The 25118-nt window shown below is 39.5% G+C and overlaps 1 protein-coding gene across 1 annotated transcript; it reads left to right on the top strand.

Moving 5' to 3' along the window:
• The first annotated feature begins 764 nt into the window (after window positions 1–764).
• Window positions 765–22163, top strand: LOC142654301 (myosin-6). Its single transcript, XM_075828912.1, has 38 exons — window positions 765–874; window positions 1359–1567; window positions 1727–1870; window positions 2077–2233; window positions 5111–5138; window positions 5222–5327; window positions 5514–5606; window positions 5836–5899; window positions 7138–7236; window positions 7407–7510; window positions 7777–7915; window positions 8592–8710; window positions 8802–8951; window positions 9534–9704; window positions 10119–10428; window positions 10517–10587; window positions 12733–12820; window positions 13171–13288; window positions 13376–13499; window positions 13616–13752; window positions 13857–14112; window positions 14404–14646; window positions 14774–14950; window positions 15044–15189; window positions 15319–15409; window positions 15545–15934; window positions 16340–16585; window positions 16738–16934; window positions 17412–17595; window positions 17674–17839; window positions 18677–18801; window positions 19013–19321; window positions 19595–19798; window positions 20021–20146; window positions 20260–20535; window positions 20691–20786; window positions 20889–21023; window positions 22073–22163. The coding sequence occupies exons 2-38, from the start codon at window positions 1367–1369 to the stop codon at window positions 22094–22096; spliced, it is 5814 nt and encodes a 1937-aa protein (XP_075685027.1). The 5' UTR covers window positions 765–874; window positions 1359–1366; the 3' UTR covers window positions 22097–22163.
• Window positions 22164–25118: the final 2955 nt, after the last annotated feature.

The raw sequence follows: 25118 nt of genomic DNA, 5'->3' as shown, positions 1-25118 counted from the left end.
AGTTACGGAGATAGCCAAGCCCTGTTCTGGAGATAGGTGTGGGTTCCAGAGTTGGGACCCGTATCTATCAAATATTTATGGCATATCCCGTGGATGTGCCATTAATGTTTACACTGTGAATACCCATTAGGGCTGTTCGGGGTGTCTGGTTGTCTGCAATAATTGGTTATGGATCTTGAGTGCACCACAAAAGTCTCATTACTTTATAACAGCTGCACATGTAACATGCAGAGCTCAACTGTTGCCCTTGCCATTTTGTATGATGGTAGGAAAACAAAGGGTTGGCAGTGACATGAGTAGTAGTAGTAGTAGTAGTAGTAGTAGTAGTAGTTTGTGAGGTAACTCTTAATTTATCAAGATTACTTATAGTATATGATACGTGTGCAATGTAATAAGTGTTATGTGATAAATGTTGAGTATTTTTTTTTATTATATTATTATAATAGTAGTGTTCAGTTTAGGAAAGGCGTACCAAGTATACAGTGAAAGCTTCAAATTTGGAGGCTATTATTCGTACAACTTTTTATTATGTAGAATAGTTATACATTTATAGTAGTAATACGAGAGGACTCATATAATGTATGAGCATAGTATGATATGTGTAATTTGTTCATCCTCATCTCTAGCACCTCAGCTATCTATCTGACACTCAACCCATCGACCTCTCCCACCTATAAATAGCTCTATGCTTGTTCTCTGCATCATTTTATCACTGGACTCTTATCACTCCTTCGTCAAAAATGTTAACTACTCTTTTCCAGATTCATCCTCACGATCTGCCCCTTCCATGCCTCTGCTCCTCATCTGATGTTGAACCTTTTTTTTTCTGTTTTACAGAACGTGTCTTCTCTCTGGTCCTATTGTTAAGAACAAGGTAAGCAAAAGTGACCATTAAACTATGTTCACTACCTGTGTCCTCCTTTGCCTTCTTGACATATTTGGGGATTACAGTTATATATTAACATCTAGTAGATGACCATATTTAGGAGATGGCTCAAGCTATGGAAATTTTTAACATTAAGACATTATCAAACCACAAGAAAACGTTTATGGTTATATATCAAGAACAATTCAAGTTTATTGTCTAGATCAGTTGCCTCAGTGGAATGCCATCAAGGCATGCTGGGAGTTGTAGTTTTGCAACAGCTAGAGAGACAGGTTGGAGACCCCTGTTCTGCATCATATGGACTTCAAGACCTAGTACCAAAGCTTAATGCATAACATAGACATCTTTAACTCCCCTTTAAACGGCAGTGTGTTACATCAAGTTAAATTAATAGGTTCATATCATTTTTACATTAGTTATGAAAATAATATATATGTATATATCTACCTAATTAAGTCTTTCACTTCAACAGACTTCAAAATGGGTGACGCACATATGGTTGATTTTGGGGCAGCTGCTCCGTTCCTCCGGAAGTCTGACAAGGAACGGCTAGAGGCTCAGACTCGTATTTTTGATATTAAGACCGAAGCTTTCATCCCAGACCCTCAGGAGGAGTATGTGAAAGCCAAAATCCTCAGCCGTGACGGTGGGAAAGTGACAGCTGAAACTGAATCTGGCAAAGTATGGGATAACATACTGTATAGTGTGAAGTGAATGGTATAGTGTAAGAAGTATCAGCTTGTAACAAAGCACTATCAATATCAATTCTGCTTGACAATGTTTTGGGTAGCCATAAAATATGTGAAATATTAATACTTATTTTAATTTTTTTTGTTCCAGACGGTCACTGTAAAAGAAGCTGACATTCACCAACAAAACCCTCCCAAGTTCGATAAAATTGAGGACATGGCGATGCTGACCTTCCTGCATGAACCAGCCGTTCTGTACAACCTCAAAGAGCGTTATGCAGCCTGGATGATCTATGTGAGTGACAGCATGTTTCTGATTCTGTCACATTGTAGTGTATTTTGGAAGTATCCCCCCATCTATATTGTCCTTCCCCCATTTATAAATGTATTCCAATATTTTATATATCACTTCTTATGCTGAAAGGTGATAGATTAAAGTGTATCATTATCTACCACAGCTACAGTTCTGGGTTCTATATATGTTATTCTGCCTCCTTCTAGACATATTCAGGACTATTCTGTGTGACCGTGAACCCCTACAAGGCGCTTCCCGTGTACAATGCAGAGGTTGTGTCCGCTTATCGTGGGAAGAAGAGGAGTGAAGCTCCACCTCACATCTTCTCCATCTCTGACAATGCTTATCAGTACATGCTGACAGGTCTGACACCTTCATATTTTTATTTTAATATGTACAACATACATACAGCTACGTTTCCTGCATATATTGTATTATTACCATAATCTGCAAGAAGTTGAACCCATATATACATGCAGGGCCGATTTTAGCTTTTCTGATGCCTGAGGAGAAAATTGAAATGGCGCACCCCAGACTTGTACTGGCATGCGCGGTGCAACCGGGCAGAATACACCTCGCTGCAAGTAGTACAAGGCAATGGCGCATCCGAGAAAGTTGGAGGAGACTGGTAGTGATGTATAACAGCCAGGGGGATGTCAATCAAACATGGAAAGGAATCAGGACTGTGTGACTCTTCAGTATAGCGGCACCGCCCCATGACCCTTTAATGAGTAATAAGCATATAGCATGCATCATTTTAAAATTTGATTTTATAGATTTTGCTGCATCTGAAAAAAACATACAGGGGAAGGTTTGGAAATATTGTCAGGTGATGTATTACCACATGGTGGCGATTCAAGAGGTTAAAACTACATGACAGGTTCCCATTAAATATACAATGAATTGAAAACAATTCTATCTCCCCTGCAATTTTGTTATTATAAATATATCCCATATAATTACAGCTCCAGAACCAAGATCTGACATATACAGCTCCAGAACCAAGCTCAATACATATATACAGCACTATAACCAAGCTCAGTACATATATACAACATCAGAACCAAGCTCAGTACATATATACAGCCCCAGAACCAACCTCAGTACATAGATACAGCACCAGAACCAAGCTTAATACATAAATACAGCACCAGAACAAAGTTCAGTACATATATACAACTCCAGAACCAAGCTTAGTACATAAATACAACACCAGAACCAAGCTTAGTACATATAAACAGCACCAGAACAAAGCTCAGTACATATATACAACACTAGAACCAAGCTCAGTACATATATACTGCCTCAGAACCAACCTCAGTACATTTATACAGCACCAGAACCAAGCTTAATACATAAATACAGCACTAGAACAAAGTTCAGTTCATATATACAACTCCAGAACCAAGCTTAATACATAAATACAACACTAAAACATTAGCTCAGTACATATAAACAGCACCAGAACAAAGCTCAGTACATAAATACAGCACCAGAATAAAGCTCAGTACATAAATACAAGACCTGAACAAACCTCAGTACAGATATACAGCTTCAGGACCAAGCTCAATACATAAATACAACACCAGAACAAAGCTCAGTACATAAATATAGCATCAGAACCAAGCTCAGTAAATATATACAGCATCAGAACCAAGCTCAGTACATAAATACAACAACAACACAAATACAGCTCAATATAGTGCAACCCCTGCCATATAGATTTGTACGGCGTAAAACTACAGCACCCAGCATGGTCCGAACAATGGTAAGGATATGCTGGGAGTTGCTGTTTCGCAAAAAAAATAATCATACCAACTATCATCTCGCTGCAGATCATACAGTGACTACAGTGCTGATTAGAGGCAGAATAAACATTTACATTAAGTGACTCACCGGTGACTATCTCAGATTCTAGTTGTTCTTTTTCTCTCCATCTGGTCTAGACCTCTACGTCGACTTCTCCCGGCCATGGCCCATTTCTGCAGTTTTCCGCATAGATGTCTTCAGCTTCTCACTTTTAAAAATTTCCGCACCTATTAAGAAAGATAAAATTCTCATGATGCCACACACTACACCCTAAATATAAATATAATAGTGCCATACACTGCACTTCTAATTATAATAGCACCATACACTGTCGCTGATTATAATAGCACCATGCACTGTGTCCCACACACAATGCTCCATATAGATAGTGCCCCCATAGAGCCCCCTGTAGACAGTGCACCCATAGATAGTGCCCTACATAGATCCCCTGTAGATAGTGCCCTACATAGATCCCCCTGTAGATAGTGCCCCATATATAGCCACCTGTAGATAGTGCCCTACATATTGCCCCTTGTAGATAGTTCCCTACATATAGCCCACCTGTATATAGTGTCCCACATATAGCCCACCTGTATATAATGTCCCACATATAGCCCCCCTGTAGATTGTGCCCCACATATAGCCCCACTGAAAATAGTGCCCCGCATATAGCCCCTCTGTATATAGTGCCTCACATATAGCCCCCCTGTATATAATGCCCCACATATAGTAGCCCTGTATATAATGCCCCACATATAGCCCCCCTGTATATAGTGCCTCACATAGCCCCCCTGTATATAGTTCCCTACATATAGGCACCCACTATAGATATTTCCCTACATATAGCCCCCTCTATAGATTGTACTGAACATATAGCCCTTCCCGATAATGCGACACACTTTTTAAAGAAAAAAAACAACTTTACATACTCACCTTGATCCCGTTCCCGCGCCGTCCTGTGTCAATGCAGACCCGCTCTCTTCTAAGCAGGTCTGCTGGAGCTGAACGATGCAAGCAACACGATAACGTCATCGCGCCACTTGCATTGTTGAAACAACGGAAGTGGTGCGCGTCGTCGAAAGGCGCTGATTGGCGGCGCAAGTCATTCTGCCCTGCCAATCAGCGTCATTGCAAGGCGCTGAATGGTCAGGTACGGAATGTGCCCGGCCATTCAGCGCTTATGCATGTGATTGTACCTGTGTTCTATAGAAGCAGGTACAATTATTGCAAGAGGGGGTGGCGGTGGCTGGTTTCAGTGGCACTGCCCCCTCAGAGAGGCAGCAAGCCGCCGCCTGAGGCGAGATGCTTATCTCGCCTCATGGACGGTGCTGCCCTGTATACATAACATATAAGCTCTGTGAGAATGTACTGTTAATAATATTCACATATGATAATGAGACACTCAACAGGCTTTCTTCCTTTCCCTCATAGATCGTGAGAATCAGTCTATCCTTATCACGTGAGTTTATCCTTACGTTGTATTGTTCATATCATTTCGATTTCAACCATTGCTGTGCTTAGTTCTCTTTTCATGTTCCTTAGTGGAGAATCTGGTGCCGGAAAGACTGTAAACACCAAACGAGTCATCCAGTACTTTGCCAGCATTGCTGCCATCGGAGGAAAAAAGGATGCAGCTGGTGCCAACAAGGTAATGGGCAATACAATCAAGTGGTGGGTGACATAATTGATGGTACAAATAAAAAAAGGCTGAACTAAGAATGTAGATAAAGTTAACAGAAAACAAATGTGAGGATCGTGAAATGCGTGGAATTAGAGAGATTTATTATCGTAGGTGTGTTTGCCTTAGCAGTAACCCAGTAATACTTAATCTTAGGGAACTCTGGAGGATCAAATTATCCAGGCCAACCCTGCACTGGAGGCTTTTGGCAATGCCAAGACTCTTAGAAATGACAACTCCTCACGATTTGTAAGTATCTTCATTTTACAATCCCCTTATTTTCCATGTTGTCTTACGTTCGTTGTTTATGTTTTACCATACATGAACTCTACGGCCTATTTTAAACCTTTTATACGCCTCTTTTTTCCTGTACATGTCCTTCTTCCTCTGACTTTACTCCTATCTATCTGCTACTTTCCAAGTCAGTGGTGTTCACTTCTTCTGTCTCTGTCTCTTTTTCTTTCCTCACACTTCTCAGGGAAAATTTATCCGAATCCACTTTGGGGCCTCTGGAAAGCTGGCTTCTGCTGACATAGAAACCTGTGAGTTTATTCCCTCTGTCAACTCTCCAAGGCAAATGTAAACATTAGGGATCGGGGAGATCTTTTGTCTACTTTTGTTTTATCATGAGGGAACCCATTAACTAGGATGCACACATCAAACTCCACTCACGAAACACACACACAAACACACACACAAACACACACACAAACACATTTTTCATACTCCCTCCTATAATGTTGTAGCTAATACCGCCGAAGGGATGTTCGACTGATGCCACTCTCCAGTGACATGCGGCATGTGCTACACTGTGGGCTCTTGCTGAATGAAGCTAGGACAGCCATGTTTCTTCATTAGTGACAGTTTTCATGCGTCCACATTTGGGCAAATCCAACACTGAACCAGTTTCACGAAACTTGGCAAGCAGTTTGCAAACTGTAGCATGGGAGATGGGTGGTCTCGTAGGGTGTCTTGCATTGAAATCTGCTGCAATGACCCGGGTACTGCGTTCACCAGACATCAACACAATTTCTATCCGCTCCTCACGTGTTAACCTCTGCGACATGTCAATGGCTGTAAACAAAGAGAAGCTTGTAAATAACTCATGAAAGAATAAAGTAACATTAAAACCAAGCACACCATTGTTTTTCTTGTGAAATTCTCGATAAGTTTGATGTGTCACATGACCATCTTCCCATTGAAAAAACTAAAGTTGGATACAAAATGGCCGACTTCAAAATGGCCACCATGGTCAATACCCAGCTTGAAAAGTTTCCCCCCTCCCATATACTAATGTGCCACAAACAGGAAGTTAATATCACCAACCATTCCCATTTTATTTAGGTGTATCCATATAAATGGCCCACCCTGTATATTAAGCCAAATGTACCGCAATATGCATTGCACTTATGCCAACAAGATCAGAGTCAGTCAATGTATGGAAAGAGAAATGGCTCAAACTAGTAGAATGAGGATCAACACACCAGTCTCTGCATTTAATGTGGAGCTTTCTCCCAATAAACCCCTGACTTGGTTCCAGATAACCAGTGACAGGGAACCCCAAGGTTCCACTGAACCCTGGTTGGGAAAAATACACTGGTCTTCAATGATGAATATCTTATATTAGCATTAAGCTATATTCAATATTTATATGATAAAGAACAGAATCGTATTTAAGATGACAGTCTATTATCACCTACCACTGTTTCATCTATATTACTTTCCTGTCCAATTACTTTCTTTAATAACTTCTAAAACTCAAGTTCTCTCCTCTCCCCAGATCTCCTGGAGAAATCCCGCTGCATCTTCCAGCTGAGGTCTGAAAGAAATTATCACATCTTCTACCAGATCTTGTCCAATAAAAAGCCAGAGCTTCTTGGTGTGTATTTCCTTGTGTATGTTGACAGGACAACTTCAAATGCCGTTATTTACATTCCAGCCTTTTTAATATAAGTTATAAAAAGTCACCCATTCTATGTAAAATTGGAGAGACTGGATAATTCCTACTATTACATTTCTTACTGAAACATTTGGGGTTCTTAATTGCAGACATGCTTCTGGTCACTAAAAACCCATACGACTATTCCTACATCTCCCAAGGAGAAGTTACAGTCGCCTCCATCGATGACGCTGATGAACTGATGGCAACAGATGTAAGGAAACTAGTGTGACTGAACCTTATTAAATCCAATACACCTTCCATACGAGGGTTTTATAATGGTACAAAATATTTTGAGGATTGTGATTTACAAAGCTCATTGTGATTAACCTCTATTCGCATCTTTCTCTTCTCTCCTTTATTCTATCCCCAAACTGATACCAACATGTCTTACCTTTACGTATTCATCACTACCTGCCTCCCCCAAAAAAAATATTCTTCTACGATGTCTGATTTCTATGATTTCGTCTCTGAACACAGAATGCCTTTGACGTTCTGGGCTTTACTGCTGAAGAAAAAGTCGGAGTTTATAAGTTAACTGGATCTATTATGCATTCTGGAAACATGAGGTTCAAGCAGAAGCAAAGGGAAGAGCAGGCAGAGCCTGATGGAACTGAGGGTATGATGTGCACATATACGTTTGATGACTGAACGGATTATGTCCTTGCAATATTGAAGTCATATGTGCAGTAAAAACTATATAGCTATATAACTATTTAGGCCTCATGCACACGACCGTAAAAACACCCGTTATTACGTGTCGTAATTACGACCCGAAATAACGGGCCCATAGACTTCTGTTGGCCACGGGTACCTTCCCGTTTTCTCACGGGAGGGTGCCCGTGCCGTTGAAAAAGATAGAACATGTTCTATTTTTTTCTTTTACGGGCCGTGCTACTATACTTTATAATGGGAGCACGGCTCGGAATAACGGCCGGCTACCCGTGGCCGGCTGTGCCCGGCCATGCTCGTAATTACGAGTCGTAATTACGAGCACGGTCGTGTGCATGGGGCCTTACAGAGTCATATATACTGTATATGTATTTATTTAGTTTAAAAGGTTGGACATTAACATGCCTCCATAGCACTGCAGTTTCTGAGTAAGTGTGTAATACTAGGCCACTCATATATTAACAAACTTCATATACTGCTTTTAAAGGACTCTCTATACCTCACTATACAGAACTCAAGATAATATAAATGATAACCAATTCCAGCAGTGTTGTTTGCTGAGCACTTGCCTGTGTTGTAGATAAATGACCCATGTTGTTACATGAGCCTTGCTTGTATTGCAGAGGCCGACAAAGCTGCTTACCTCATGGGCCTTAACTCTGCTGACATCCTCAAGGGTTTGTGTCACCCTCGTGTCAAGGTTGGGAATGAGTATGTCACCAAAGGACAGAGTGTACAACAGGTAAGAATTTTTTTATTTAATATTGCCACATTCTCTTTCTTCCTTTTTCTTGTCTGGTACTTTTCATTCTAGACCATTTCTCCATATTCAGGTGAACTACTCCAACGGGGCTCTGGCCAAGTCAGTGTACGAGAAGATGTTTTTGTGGATGGTGGTGAGAATTAACACGACACTGGAGACCAAGCAGCCCAGACAATACTTCATTGGTGTGCTGGACATTGCTGGATTTGAGATCTTTGATGTAAGTGTTAGGTCAAGCTTCTTGAAAAAGATACTGTACTGAGATACTGTATAAGGAATCAGTTATGTAACAACTGGTTCAGCTACGCTGTTTTCTTCTTCATGGACGGAAATCACACGCTTCAGCCGGAACACAGAGAGGTAGAACGGGGGTTTAGGGTCCCCGTTCTAGAGATAGGTGGCGACAACTATGTGACGTTTATGACATATCCTGTGGATATGTCATAAATATCCCTGATGGGAAAGCCCCTTTCATTCATTGTTATACATGAATATTTGGACTCGATAACAACCTTTTTTGTAACTAATGTCACCAACATACTAGTGGCTAAAGAGGGAAATACTAAAACAAAAAAGGGCTTAATTAAAAAAATTCCAGCAGGTTGCAATTCAAAAGAAACATTAAATATTCTTAAAGAGAAGAAAACTATGTAGTACACTGAGTATTGTACTATTAGTTAGCGGAGTTTAATGTTTTATATAAATATTTTGAAATCTATGAAAGCCCATTTACATTTTTTTTATTTTAGTTAATAATTTGCAAAACATCTGTGTCTCTCTTTTATTTTCCATGTGTTTCTAGTTTAACAGCTTCGAGCAGCTCTGCATTAATTTCACTAATGAGAAGTTACAGCAGTTCTTCAACCACCACATGTTCGTGCTGGAGCAGGAGGAGTACAAAAAGGAGGGGATTGAATGGGAGTTTATAGACTTTGGCATGGACCTGCAGGCCTGTATTGATCTTATAGAGAAGGTAAGAACCAAACCATGGAATCATGAAGTTCAACACTTAAAAACAGCTTTTCCTTGTGCATATAATGTGCATATAGATGTAAATACATCAACTTGAAGATATGATGCCTCTGGAATTCTATTACCAGAAACTACACAGAAGTTTTATTTACTGCTCCAGCTGTGAAATGCAACTAAAGAGAAATGGTATCATTTCAGTGGAACTGATGCTTATATACTGATAACACTTATGTCAGTCATGTTTATAATACCACGACCGATATAAGAAAGATCCAGCATGGAACATGGATAAAGTTAAGATGTATTATAGATTTCATGTTTTTACTTCCTTTTGTTTTTTATGCTCTATCTTCTTATGCACATTGCAAGGTGTTTTTTTTCTTGACTTGTTCTAACAGACTCTTTCTCTCTACAGCCTATGGGTATCATGTCCATCCTTGAAGAGGAGTGTATGTTTCCCAAGGCATCAGATGTTACCTTTAAAGCAAAACTGTACGATAATCACCTGGGCAAGTCCAACAACTTCCAGAAACCAAGGAACATCAAAGGGAAGCCTGAGGCTCACTTTGCTCTTGGCCACTATGCTGGTACTGTGGACTATAACATTAGTGGCTGGCTAGAGAAGAACAAGGACCCATTGAATGAGACTGTGGTGGGGCTGTACCAGAAGTCATCTCTCAAGCTGCTGGCACTTCTGTTTGCCAACTATAGTGGACAGGAGTCAGGTAAGATCTTTCTCAATAGAGGCTTCTATTTATTCTATTTGTAAGTGTAAGTGAAGACCAAAAGTATGTTTATCCTATCATCCTTCAGACAGTGGCGGAAAAGGAAAAGGAGGAAAGAAAAAGGGTTCTTCTTTCCAGACAGTGTCTGCTCTGCATAGGGTGAGCATCAAGTGTATCAAATATTATTCTATAAAGCACAAATAAATGTATCAATCACCATTTGAATTTTTACAATTTATATATATATACACTACCGTTCAAAAGTTTGGGGTCACCCAGACAATTTTGTGTTTTCCATGAAAACTGACACTTATATTTATCAAATGAGTTGCAAAATGACTAGAAAATATAGTCAAGACATTGACAAGGTTAGAAATAATGATTTTTATTTGAAATAATAATTTTCTCCTTCAAACTTTGCTTTCGTCAAAGAATGCTCCATTTGCAGCAATTACAGCATTGCAGACCTTTGTCATTCTAGCTGTTAATTTGCTGAGGTAATCGGGAGAAATTTCACCCCATGCTTCCAGAAGCCCCTCCCACAAGTTGGATTGGCTTGATGGGCACTTCTTGCGTATCATACGGTCAAGCTGCTCCCACAACAGCTCTATGGGGTTGAGATCTAGTGACTGCGCTGGCCACTCCATTACAGATAGAATACCAGCTGCCTGCTTCTTCCCTAAATAGTTCTTGCATAATTTGGAGGTGTGCTTTGGGTCATTGTCCTGTTGTAGGATGAAATTGGCTCCAATCAAGCGCTGTCCACAGGGTATGGCATGGCGTTGCAAAATGGAGTGATAGCCTTCCTTGTTAAAAATCCCTTTTACCTTGTACAAATCTCCCACTTTACCAGCACCAAAGCAACCCCACACCATCACATTACCTCCACCATGCTTGATAGATGGCGTCAGGTACTCTTCCAGCATCTTTTCAGTTCTGCGTCTCACAAATGTTCTTCTGTGTGATCCAAACACCTCAAACTTCGATTCGTCTGTCCATAACACTTTTTTTCAATCTTCCTCTGTCCAATGTCTGTGTGCTTTTGCCCATATTAATCTTTTCCTATTATTATTCAGTCTGAGATATGGCTTTTTCTTTGCCACTCTGCCCTGAAGCCAGCATCCCGGAGTCGCCTCTTCACTGTAGACGTTGACACTGGCGTTTTGCGGGTACTATTTAATGAAGCTGCCAGTTGAGGACCTGTGAGGCGTCTATTTCTCAAACTAGAGACTCTAATGTACTTGTCTTGTTGCTCAGTTGTGCAGCGGGGCCTCCCACTTCTCTTTCTACTCTGGTTAGAGCCTGTGTATGCTGTCCTCTGAAGGGAGTAGTACACACCGTTGTAGGAAATCTTCAGTTTCTTGGCAATTTCTCGCATGGAATAGCCTTCATTTCTAAGAACAAGAATAGACTGTCGAGTTTCACATGAAAGCTCTCTTTTTCTAGCCATTTTGAGAGTTTAAATCGAACCCACAAATGTAATGCTCCAGATTCTCAACTAGCTCAAAGGAAGGTCAGTTTTATAGCTCCTCTAAATAGCAAAACTGTTTACAGCGGTGCTAACATAATTGCACAAGGGTTTTCAAGTGTTTTCTAATCATCCATTAGCCTTCTAACACAATTAGCAAACACAATGTACCATTAGAACACTGGAGTGATGGTTGCTGGAAACGGGCCTCTATACACCTATGTAGATATTGCATTAAAAACCAGACGTTTGCAGCTAGAATAGTCATTTAGCACATTAACAATGTATAGAGTTATCTTCATTGAAAAAAACTGAGCTTTTCTTTAAAAAATAAGGAAATTTCTAAGTGACCCTAAACTTTTGAACGGTAGTGTGTATATATATATATATATATATATATATAGCAAAAAAGAGAGCAGCAGCACTCACACAGAAATTGTTGATCAGGTGCCCAGCAAAACGTCCCGATCCTCGGACGTAATGTAATGTATAGAAAAAGAAACTTTGCAGCACTCCAATATGAAAAAAGTGGTCGTTTATTCACTCCAGATACAACAGCAACGTTTCAATCCTACAATAGGATCTTTATCAAGCCTGATAAAGATCCTATTGTAGGATTGAAACGTTGCTGTTGTATCTGGAGTGAATAAACCACCACTTTTTTCATATTGGAGTGCTGCAAAGTTTCTTTTTATATATATATATATATATATATATATATATATATATATATATATATATATATATATTTTGTTTCCCTGTACAGACCTTGTGCGTTGTTTATGTGTTTTATAGCACATAGGTCTTTTGTTCACACCTGTTCTATATTTCAACAGGAGAATCTTAACAAACTAATGACCAACCTGAAAACCACTCACCCACATTTTGTGCGCTGTATCATTCCAAACGAAAGGAAGATTCCAGGTAGTAATTAACATTTTCAGACTCCTCCATCCAAATGATTTTACCATAATTTACAATTTACATGAGTATGATTTGGATGTCTGCAGTACAATATTGATAACATTGGCCCAGGGAACACTCACTCAGCTGTTTCCGTAACTCCCATAGATTTGTATAGAGAATCAGTGCACATGCGTGGCCACCGCTCCATACAACTCCTCCCATCCGCAGACATGCTGATGGGAAGGGGCCTACTGCTGAGGTGCCCTGATCTAACATTCAGCACCTATCAAATATATACCCCTTTAAGTACTGATCATGGCTGTTTTAACTATTATTTCCTTCTAAAGGTGTACCTTTTTTTATGGCAGGTGAGATGGACAATCCCTTGGTAATGCACCAGCTCCGTTGTAATGGTGTGCTGGAAGGTATCAGAATCTGTAGAAAGGGTTTCCCCAATCGCATCCTTTATGGTGACTTCAGACAGCGGTAGGCGGGCGTTCCTGTCAGATTTTGCATTCTATATGAAATGTAATTGAACCCCTATACTACATGTTTGTTTTTCTTTATGCATAGCTACCGAATCTTGAATCCTGCCGCCATACCTGAAGGACAGTTTATAGATAGTAGAAAAGGGGCAGAAAAACTTCTAGGATCTTTGGAGATTGATCACACTCAGTACAAGTTTGGACATACAAAGGTGATACTTTAATGACATTGCATTTTCATTACTCTTAAATGATGGTATGGATTATAGTTTTCTTATTTAATTTAAGTTTCAACCACTAATTATCTATATATCACATTTCCTTACAGGTGTTCTTCAAAGCTGGTCTCTTGGGTCTGCTGGAGGAAATGAGGGACGAGCGACTCTCTAGAATTATTACACGAATTCAAGCACAATCTCGAGGATTATTGATGAGAAGAGAGTTTAAGAAGATTTTGGAGCGCAGGTGAAATATTAACAAGGCCATATTCTTTTATTGTAGGATATTTAAAGAAGTCATATTATAGTGTTAATATCTTTGCTAATTCACTCTGTGTTGTATCTTCTCAGAGATGCTCTTCTGGTAATTCAATGGAACATCCGTGCTTTCATGGGGGTCAAGAATTGGCCCTGGATGAAGCTGTACTTTAAGATTAAGCCTCTGCTGAAAAGTGCAGAGACAGAAAAGGAAATGGCGAACATGAAGGAAGAGTTCCAGAGGTTGAAAGAAGCCCTGGAGAAATCTGATGCTAGACGAAAGGAGCTGGAGGAAAAGATGGTCTCTTTGCTGCAAGAGAAAAATGATCTGCAACTACAAGTTCAATCTGTAAGTCGAAACATATCTAGTGATGGTATAAAGCAATTTTATGTCATCATGAAAAATACATCACCTACAAATTAATAACAAAATCAATGTCTTGTCATTTCTTTTTCTTTGTTGCTGTTAAGGAGTTAACTTGTTATAGTTATATTTATATATTTAAGTGTAATATTATTTAGGTGCAATCTTTGAGTGTTAAGTTCAGAAAGGAAAATGCCAGTATTTTGGTTCCGAGATACAAGATGGTGTGACCTAATAGGGTAACCAAATAAAAATTGTTTCTGCATTAAATTGTAGGAGCAAGACAACTTAAATGATGCTGAGGAGAGATGTGAGCAGCTGATCAAGAACAAGATCCAGCTAGAAGCCAAATTGAAAGAGCAAACCGAAAGGCTGGAAGATGAGGAGGAGATGAATGCAGAACTGACTGCTAAGAAGAGGAAGCTGGAAGATGAATGTTCTGAGCTCAAGAAGGATATTGATGACCTAGAGCTAACCTTAGCCAAAGTAGAAAAGGAAAAACATGCCACAGAAAATAAGGTGATCATTTTTGTTTCTACATGAAAAGAAGTCATATTTCCTTTTCTTATATTCCTATTAATTGTATCTAATCCATATATATATACACACACACACACACACATATATATATATATGTTTCTTGTAGGTCAAGAACTTGACTGAAGAAATGGCAGGTTTAGATGAAATTATTGCCAAACTCACCAAAGAGAAAAAGGCTCTACAAGAAGCTCATCAGCAAACCCTTGATGACCTTCAAGCAGAAGAAGATAAAGTCAATGTTCTCACTAAATCAAAAGCAAAGCTGGAGCAGCAGGTTGATGATGTAAGTAGCACAAATTATTATATCTGTTATCATCTATGCATAGCGTAAAAACATTGACTGTGGTCACTAATGGAAACTGCTTGTTCTGCACAGCTTGAAGGATCCTTGGAGCAGGAGAAGAAAATAAGAATGGATCTAGAAAGAGCTAAGCGTAAACTTGAAGGTGATCTGAAATTGACACAAGAGAATGTTATGGATTTTGAGAATGACAAGCAACAGCTGGAAGAGAAGTTAAAGAAGTGAGTATGATAGAATGCATTACATTTTTATAATTCAGTTACACTACAAACAGACAAATAGTCTTTTGTATGTTTCCAGGCTACCAATATTACAGATACGTCATCCATATTATTATCTTCCCATTGTAGGAAAGAATTTGAGATTAGCCAGCAAAACAGCAAAATTGAGGATGAGCAATTACTCAGCATTCAACTTCAGAAGAAACTGAAAGAACACCAGGTATACTCAAAATGTTTTGCCAGTATCCTCTTATTGGCTGACAAGTTACATTAGATTCTTTTAACATACATAATGGATGACCAGCCTTAGCGTTACTTTAAACTGACTAATGCATATTTTTCCACCTCTCTTAAGGCGCGTATTGAAGAGTTGGAGGAGGAACTGGAAGCAGAGAGAACAGCAAGGGCTAAAGTAGAAAAGCTTCGCTCTGATCTTTCCAGAGAGTTGGAGGAAATCAGCGAGCGTTTGGAAGAGGCTGGAGGAGCCACCTCAGTACAACTTGAACTCAACAAGAAGCGGGAGGCAGAGTTCCTGAAACTCAGGAGAGATCTAGAAGAGTCCACTCTGCATTCAGAGGCCACAGCTGCTACACTACGAAAGAAGCATGCAGACTCTGTCGCTGAACTCAGTGAGCAGATTGACAACCTTCAGAGGGTTAAACAAAAACTGGAAAAAGAGAAGAGTGAACTTAAACTTGAGCTAGATGATGTGGCATCCAACATGGAACAGGTGGTAAAAGCCAAGGTGGGAATAAAAATAAGTCATCTATATATTGTCTTCTCCTGACTAACTCTGGGAATGCATCAAAATTAATGTACAGCCATAAATGTATGTAATATTTATACTTTGTTATGTAATCATTATTTGATAACAGCTCATCTCTCTAATGTACAGATTAAAACTGGGTGTTATAGAGACTACTACAATAATACTATTGAGAACTTAAATGCCAGATGAAAATGGATGACTAAATTACATCAGAGTACATTAAGAATATTACAATGACCATCTGTGAAATCAACAACTTTCATATTCTTAGTTCTGAATGTTATCTAATCATAATGTATTTAAATGTATATTCTATTTTGATTTAAGATATGTCATTTTTTTGAATTATTGTTTTCTTTACTTTCCATTATCTATGTACAGGCTAACTTAGAGAAGTTGAGTCGTACTTTAGAAGATCAAATGAACGAGCACCGGACCAAGTATGAAGAGGCTCAAAGATCACTGAGTGACTTTGTCTCACAGAAGGCAAAGCTGCAAACTGAAAATGGGGAGTTGTCACGCAGGCTAGATGAGAAAGAAGCATTAGTATCTCAGTTGACACGGGGAAAACAAACTTACACCCAACAGTTGGAAGACCTTAAGAGACAAATGGAGGAAGAGTCTAAGGTAATCATTTTAGGAGGAAGGAACCTCTTAAACCTTTGCGACATATTAAGATATTGAAGATATAAGCAAAATAATTTTGGAAGTACCTAACAATATTTCAGTTTGACATGTGTCATTTTGTAAAGCAATTTAATTGTATTTTCTCTCTAAAGGCTAAAAATGCTCTAGCTCATGCTCTTCAGTCTGCCCGCCATGACTGTGATCTGCTACGAGAGCAGTTTGAAGAAGAACAAGAAGCCAAGGCAGAATTGCAAAGGGTTTTGTCTAAAGCCAATTCAGAAGTGGCCCAATGGAGAACCAAATATGAGACAGATGCCATTCAAAGGACTGAGGAGCTAGAAGAGGCCAAGTGAGTTCGATGATTTAAGATATTAGCACATTAATATTGTCCTATTATACAATTAACAGGACTTAAACTTCTTTGAACCTGTGTATCATTACTTCCTTCCTTTATTTATTTCATGTGTTCTGTTTTGTTGAATTTTGCTTGGCTCCATCCCTACATTGCTCTTGTCATCCACTGCTTCTTTAACATAGGCAAGTGTCTGAATGCATCCCAGCTTTAAAATTCCTTTCAACAGAGAAGCTTTTTGCTTGGATTATGTTTCATGCTTCTGTATAAGACGAGCATAAAGCTTGTTTGTTAGAAGGCTCTTCTTCATTCGGGGCAGCAAAGGTGGGTGACATGATTTGGTAAAATGCATGATACCTGTTTGCATTTGCATGCGTGATGTTTGCTAATTTATTTAAGGTTATTAGACGTTGGCTCAGCTTCAAAATCTGAATATATTGTAATCTGTCAACTTCAATACACCCTTTCTGGTAGGAAGAAACTAGCACAAAGGCTCCAGGAGGCAGAAGAGGCTGTAGAGGCTGTAAATGCAAAATGTTCATCTCTTGAGAAGACAAAACATCGCTTGCAGAATGAAATTGAAGACCTGATGGTTGACTTAGAGAGGTCAAATGCTGCATCTGCTGCACTGGACAAAAAACAAAGGAATTTTGATAAGGTGACTATAAGCAACTATTGAGAAAGAAACATGGGAAATGTATTGTGGTATGTCTGTAACAATCTCTTTGTTTTTCAGATCCTAGCAGAGTGGAAACAGAAATTTGAAGAGTCACAGACTGAGTTGGAGTCTTCTCAGAAAGAAGCTCGTTCACTTAGCACTGAGCTATTTAAGCTAAAGAATGCCTATGAGGAGTCGCTGGAGCATCTTGAGACTTTGAAGAGGGAAAACAAAAATCTTCAAGGTTAGACAATAGCTTATGTTTTAAGCAAACTTTAAAGCCGAATTCCATTTAAGGTCTAAGAAAAAAAAACATGGGTAATCCATACCCGCAAGGCCTCATTCACACTTGCGTATTTTGGTCAGGATTTTGCATCAGCATTTGGAAGCCAAACCCAGGAGTGGATCACAAACAGAGAAGAGTATAATAAAAAGATTTGGACCTCTTTCGTGTTTTAGACCCACTTCTGGTTTTGACTTACAATTACTGATGCAAAATACTGACTATAAGGGCTTATTTACACAAGCGTGTTAAACGGACCTATGTAATTCAATGTGGCCGTTCACACAGCCGTTGTTTCAACGGACCGTGTGAAGGATCCGTGCGAATATAGGACATGTCCGTTCTTTTCACACATCACGCATGCCTCCATAGACTCTCAACTATAGTGGATGCGTGACATCGCGTCCCGCAGCGCCGAGCACGGATGCACCTCGGACGTGAAAAACTGCAGTTTTTCACATCCGAGATGCGCAGCTCTCGTGTGAATCAGGCCTTAATACACAATTATGAATAAAGCCATAGTCTAAAACACCCCCTTCTCTTATCAGTGGCTCAGGCTGCTGCCTTACCTCTCCCTCATGCTCTACACTGCAGCTATATTTGTTAAGATTAGCTGCGGTGTATAAGCACGTTAGCTTGAGCATACATTTTGATAACATTGACTAAATTAAGTTTTTAACAAAAAAATATTAATAACAGTAATGGGTGAGTGATTGGTTATGAGAGAACAATACAGAGGAATGTAAATAGCATTATGATGAAAGTACGGATTTACTACAAGAAAGATTTGTTCCACAGAGGAAATCTCAGACCTAACAGAGCAACTTGGGGAGGGTGGAAAGAGCATACACGAACTGGAAAAAGTTAGAAAACAACTAGAACAGGAGAAGATGGAACTTCAGTCTGCTTTGGAAGAAGCTGAGGTGAGGACACCATGGAAATAAGAGGCGGAATTAAGTTGTTCCAAATATTGAGATATATATATATATATATATATATATATATATATATATATATATATATATGATTCTATATTACTTTGGTTGAGGAACCTAAACTTCCAGTGAACAGCATGATGATTAATCTAAATTTGTTCTCAAGTGTAGCCTAGTAAAGTCTGGCTTTACTTTTCAGGCCTCTTTGGAGCATGAAGAAGGGAAGATTTTACGCACCCAACTTGAGTTTAACCAGGTAAAGTCTGAGATTGAGCGCAAATTATCAGAAAAGGACGAAGAAATGGAACAAATCAAGAGGAACCACCAACGTTTGGTGGACTCACTTCAAACTTCACTAGAAGCGGAGACAAGAAGCCGCAATGAGGCCCTCAGGATTAAAAAGAAGATGGAAGGAGACCTTAATGAAATGGAGATTCAGCTAAGCCAGGCCAATCGAGCTGCAGCTGAGGCCCACAAACACTTGAAGATGGCAGTAGGCAGTCTTAAAGTAAGTTTCCATTCTATATGAGTATTTGTTCATAATTACAATAACAGTAAAATAAATGTCATGGCTTCCAGTCTGAAATAAACAAATAAATAAAAATAAACTTGATCACGGATGTGTAGTTACCAAATTAAAGCTGCAGAGGGAAAAGAACAATTTCAACAACAGTGATAACTCCTTGTAGACGTCATGTTGAGACATATGAATGCTCATTTATAATAACATGTAATTACATATTGAAACATACTCTTAACCAGTTAATGTTATCATTCATAGGACACCCAAATTCAATTGGATGATGTACTCAGAGCCAATGAAGACTTTAAAGAAAACATTGCAATTGTGGAAAGGAGAAACATGCTGCTCCAAGCTGAACTTGAGGAACTGCGATCTCTGGTGGAGCAGACAGAAAGAGGACGCAAGCTTGCAGAGCAAGAGTTAATAGAGACCAGCGAGAGAGTCCAACTTCTGCACTCCCAGGTCAGAGACAAAATTTAATGTCTTACTCTAAGTAGTCATGAATGTACAAAATGATATGGTCAACAGTTACATTCCTTCATATATGGTTTCCAGAACTCCTGAAACAAAGATCCTTTACCGCTGTAATTTTTCTTCATAACCAAATACATTCCAGATTTTAGTACTTCCATTCCACTAGTTCCACTATCCTTTGGTCATAATGTGTTTTGTTGTGTTGCACAGAACACAAGCCTGATCAATCAGAAGAAGAAAATGGAGTCTGACATTGCCCAACTACAGTCAGAGGTTGAAGAGTCAATTCAGGAATGTCGCAATGCAGAAGAAAAGGCCAAGAAAGCCATTACTGATGTACGTATCTTGTAAAAAGAAAGTTCTAAGAATTTAGTTCTTGGCCATCTGTTTGCCATTATGGTGGAGGAATTATTAAATAATATGCTTTTTACATATTCTTCACATCACAGGCTGCCATGATGGCAGAGGAACTGAAGAAGGAGCAGGACACCAGTGCTCACCTGGAAAGGATGAAGAAGAACATGGAGCAAACTATTAAGGATCTTCAGCAGCGTCTGGATGAGGCTGAGCAGATTGCCATGAAAGGTGGTAAGAAGCAGCTGCAGAAGCTGGAGGCTCGAGTCCGGGAACTGGAAAATGAACTGGAGGCTGAGCAGAAGCGCAACGCAGAGTCTATAAAGGGCATGAGGAAGTATGAGAGACGCATTAAAGAACTCACTTACCAGGTATGATATAAGGATAAAAGGTTTCTAAAAACTTAAAATTAGGAAACTTGTGTGGAGTTAATGTAAAAGTTCAAAAGAAAAAATATTATATTTTTTCACAATAATGTATATCACAGCTTGAATAGATTCCATATATCTAACCTCTGTCTCTATAGACTGAAGAGGACAAAAAGAACATGGCTCGCCTGCAGGACCTTGTTGATAAGCTGCAACTTAAAGTAAAAGCTTATAAGAGACAAGCAGAAGAAACTGTAAGTTTATTAAGTTACCAAAACAGTACTGTCTACCCAATGTATCTTTATCTTCATTTCACCTTTCTCTTAAAAACACCTTTCTTTGGATTTTACCTATAGGAGGAACAAGCCAACACAAACTTGGCCAAATTCCGTAAGGTCCAGCATGAGCTTGATGAAGCTGAGGAACGTGCAGACATTGCAGAGTCTCAAGTCAATAAATTGAGAGCCAAAAGCCGAGATGTGGGAGGCAAGGTCAGTGTTGTTAATTTTTATAGCCTCGATACCTTCTAATAATATTTGAATGAATCTCCCTAGAACAGTAATACAGTAGTAAGTTAGTAACCATGACTAAGACTCGACAACTAATAACATGTGTCACGAAGGGTCTGTGGACCCACTGGGCCGTACCACCTTGGCGGTAAGGCAGCTGGCCAACAGGGCGCAGGCGAAAGTCTATAGTTTGTACAGGTACCTGTGGCAGCTCAGACAGCAGCAGGGCAGGCTCGGCTGGGACTAGGCAGCAGGCAGACGTCAGGCGAGGTGAAGCAGGTAAGACGTGGACTTTGGCACAGCACAGTGCTCGACCAGGAAGGTATGGAATGCTAGGAACAGGAACTGGAACAGGTACAGGTAACACACTAGGAGGCCATCACATAGACAGACTAGGAATATACAACAAAGCTCAGGAGTGGGAGGATGGGGCTGGGACCTTCTTATAGCCCAGGGTGCTCTGAAGCAATCAGCTCAACTACCAACATGCGTGCGCTCTGGCTTCTCAAGTCTGGACAGAGCTCGTGAGCGCACCCTGGTGGTCACTGTGGAGCAGGATGGCCGTATGTGCAGACATCTCTTGAGAGAAGGGTGTCGACTGGATGGAAGGAGTTCGTGGTCAGTGACCACGGACGTTACAACATGACTCCGTTATGTCAATACTTTCTGCATCGGTACTGACATTCATGATTCTCCTTTTACTATTGTTTCCTATTTATGCAACCATCAATGGCGTGTTCAACACTCTATAAACAAAGCCACATATCATGTGACCATATGAAATCATCCATAAGGTTTTGTGTGATTTATAGATGATGTATTCTGTATTCATACAGTAAAACATGTTTATCTGATGGGAAGTATATGATGTTAAACCCCTTTTTGGACCACAACAGTCCCCAATAGTCATAGGACAGCTTGGGTTGGCATAATTCTTAATTATTTTAGCTTATTAATTACTTGAACAGTTTCATTATTTAACAGTTTCAACATGATCTGATATATTCTCTTCTTATATTGTGTTTCCACAGCAAAAACTCCATGATGAAGAGTAGATCTGTTCCCAGAAGATCTATATATTTTCTTAAACTATTGTACATACTGTGTAAACAAAGTAAAAAATAAAGAGTGTCTGCAGAATGCAATCCTCTACATTCACGTCTGTATTGTGCTTTGTATACAACAGCTTCATCTTCCTTAAACAGAGAATTCAAAAGTTTACAGTCAACAGGCAAGCCCATATAGCTGGAAGCTCACATAGTTCTTTCCACAACTGCTTGCTTGTATCTTGATCTGTGTCTATATTTTACTTGGTGACTGTACACCAATCTCATTGGCCTGGCATCTCCCTTTCTGTTCTCTCAAGCTTCAGGGAGTAGGTAAGCACACCCATGCAGGGGTGCACAAACTTTTTTGGTCCAAGGGCCACATTGACAGATTGTACCGCTCTCAAAGACTGCAAGAAAACTTATAGAGGTATCCCCACTTCGGACATTTATGGCATATTGACAGTATAAGCCATAATGTCTGACAGGTGAAGGGGTACAACTGGGCACTCCTATAAACTATAATGGAGAAGCATGCATGCACAGCCACCTCTCTACCTCATCTCCTCCCTTCTAAAGTGCCAAACAATTGATCAGGAATATGAACTAAATGTCCCTTTAAAAGATCACTCTGGGTTAAACTGACGTACTGCGTTACGTCTAGTGCAGGGCATAGACATAGGGATTCAAATAGCAGCAAAAAGAGAATACAGTCATGCACAGCCCCTCAGCCATAACACATGAACAGTTTTGCCTGAATTGCTTCTTCAAGTTGCTTAAAATACAACTTATACAGCCGTACAATGCCCCCATAACCGTGCCAGCCACACAGTCACGCCCATAATAGTGTCAGCCACACAGTGTGTTCCCTATTAGTACCAGCCACACAGTGCCCCTCATACCAGTGCCAGACCCTCCATTAGTGCCAGAGCCACAGCTCCCCCATAGCAGTGCCAGACAGACATTGCTCCCCCCAATAGTGACTACTGCGTGCCTCTCCTTGCCGTTCATCTTCTCCCTGATATGAAAGATACATGTGAGCAACCAGAGGGCGCTCACATACATCTTCCAAGAACTGCACTGATATCTATAATCAGTGCAGGGAAGAGAGAATGGAGCTGCTGTCTAATAACGGCACTCTGTTTTGTGCATCAGAAGGATGTAGATGTACTTAGACAACCTTATCTTTCTGGACTATCATGTCATAGACAAGCATATCTGTGTCCTGACAGTTGGAGACCACACAGAACAGTATCACGGACCACATGTAGCCCCCAGGCTACAGGTTGTGCACCCCTGCTCTAGATGTCTTACTAGTCCACCTATTATGTAAACTTTCCTGCACCAGTCTGTGCAGACATGTACTATTAAGCAGCCGACATTGCACATTAGATAGAAATCAGGCTAAATTGGAGATTTCACCCATTTCGGATGATTTTTTAAAAAGGTGATCTGTCAGGCTGGAATATTTGCAGTTCGTCATTTGAAATGGTGTAGGCATGGTGTTGTTGGCTGATCACAGCCAATTGTTCGCCACTTTTTATAAACAGTGCATTTTCCCTGTGTAGTAAACGGAAAAAAGGAACAGCCTAAACGTATACATACATACATACTTACATGCATACTTACATACAAACATGCATACATACTTACGTACATACATACTTACATGCATACATACATACATACATGCATACGTACGTACGTACGTACGTACGTACATGCATACTTACATACATACATGCATACTTACTTACATACATACATACATACATATGTACGTATATGCATACATACATACATACAAACATGCATACTTACTTACATACTTACATGCATACATACTTACATGCATACATACATACTTACATGCATACATACATACATACATACTTACATGCATACTTACATACATACATACATACATACATACTTACATGCATACATACATACATACTTCCATATATACTTACTTACTTACTTACTTACTTACATGCATACTTAGATACATACTTCCATACATACATACATACATACATACATACATACATACATACTTCCATATATACTTACTTACATGCATACTTAGATACATACTTCCATACATGCTTACATACATACATACATACTTACATACATACTTACATACATACTTACATACATACTTACATGCATACTTACTTACATATATACTTAAGTACATACAACGTGTTGCAAAATGTTTGCAATGTGATATGTTCCTTCACATTTTTACTTAGACAATTGAGCGATGGTGTTTACCACCTATGTGTCACCTGCACAATCTACCTTTATTAAGCTTTCTTCAAAATAATATGTGGTTTAGAAGTTTGTGGTAGTACTCCTGTGTTATCCCTGAGATTCTAGAGTGGCATAGCAGTTAAAGGGGTTCTCCGGGATGCACATATTTTTTCTATTTTGCCCTCTTATTGTTAAGGAATAAGATGATTTTTCAAAACCATATTTGTAAAAAATGACATCCCTCCCCAAGCATCCACTGAAATGAGTGCTACTACATGTAAACATTGCTGTGGCGCTCAAGTCCATACATGGCCCCCTCACAATCTTTGCAATGTACGGTATACGGATGCAGAGTGAAAAGCCTCCCTGTGCAATGTACAGGTGTCCATTTTTTTACAAACATGGTATTTATGAGAGGGCTATATATATATATATATATATATATATATATATATATATATATATATATATACATATACTGTATATATATATATATATATATATACTGGAGAACCCCTTTAATACCTTGTATTTCTGGTAGTTTAGGGTGAGTAAAGGGTTTAATATTGACTTCAACTGGATATCATGGCAAGCTCAGAATTAATCTGTAGCAGGGGATCACCAGGTAGGGCCCTTTCTGGTGAATTAAAGGGGTTATGTGGGGACCAAACATTATTAGCAGTGTACTCACTAATGTATTTCATCTTTGATGACGATACGGCTCTTCGTCATTTGACCGACCCCGCTGTGTTCCATGTACTCACTGCACTAT

The sequence above is a fragment of the Rhinoderma darwinii genome, chromosome 1 (assembly GCF_050947455.1).
Source record: "Rhinoderma darwinii isolate aRhiDar2 chromosome 1, aRhiDar2.hap1, whole genome shotgun sequence".
NCBI lineage: Eukaryota > Metazoa > Chordata > Amphibia > Anura > Rhinodermatidae > Rhinoderma > Rhinoderma darwinii.
This window is presented reverse-complemented; position numbering and strand designations above follow the sequence as displayed.

What these genes read in the sequence shown, in the direction of transcription:
- LOC142654301 (XM_075828912.1), top strand. Translation starts at nt 1,367, where the DNA reads ATGGGTGACGCACATATGGTTGATTTTGGGGCAGCTGCTCCGTTCCTC. An exon ending in ATGCAGCCTGGATGATCTAT is followed by an intron (nt 1,871 to 2,076) that starts GTGAGTGACAGC and finishes GCCTCCTTCTAG; the next exon opens with ACATATTCAGGACTATTCTG. An exon ending in ATGCAGCTGGTGCCAACAAG is followed by an intron (nt 5,328 to 5,513) that starts GTAATGGGCAAT and finishes ACTTAATCTTAG; the next exon opens with GGAACTCTGGAGGATCAAAT.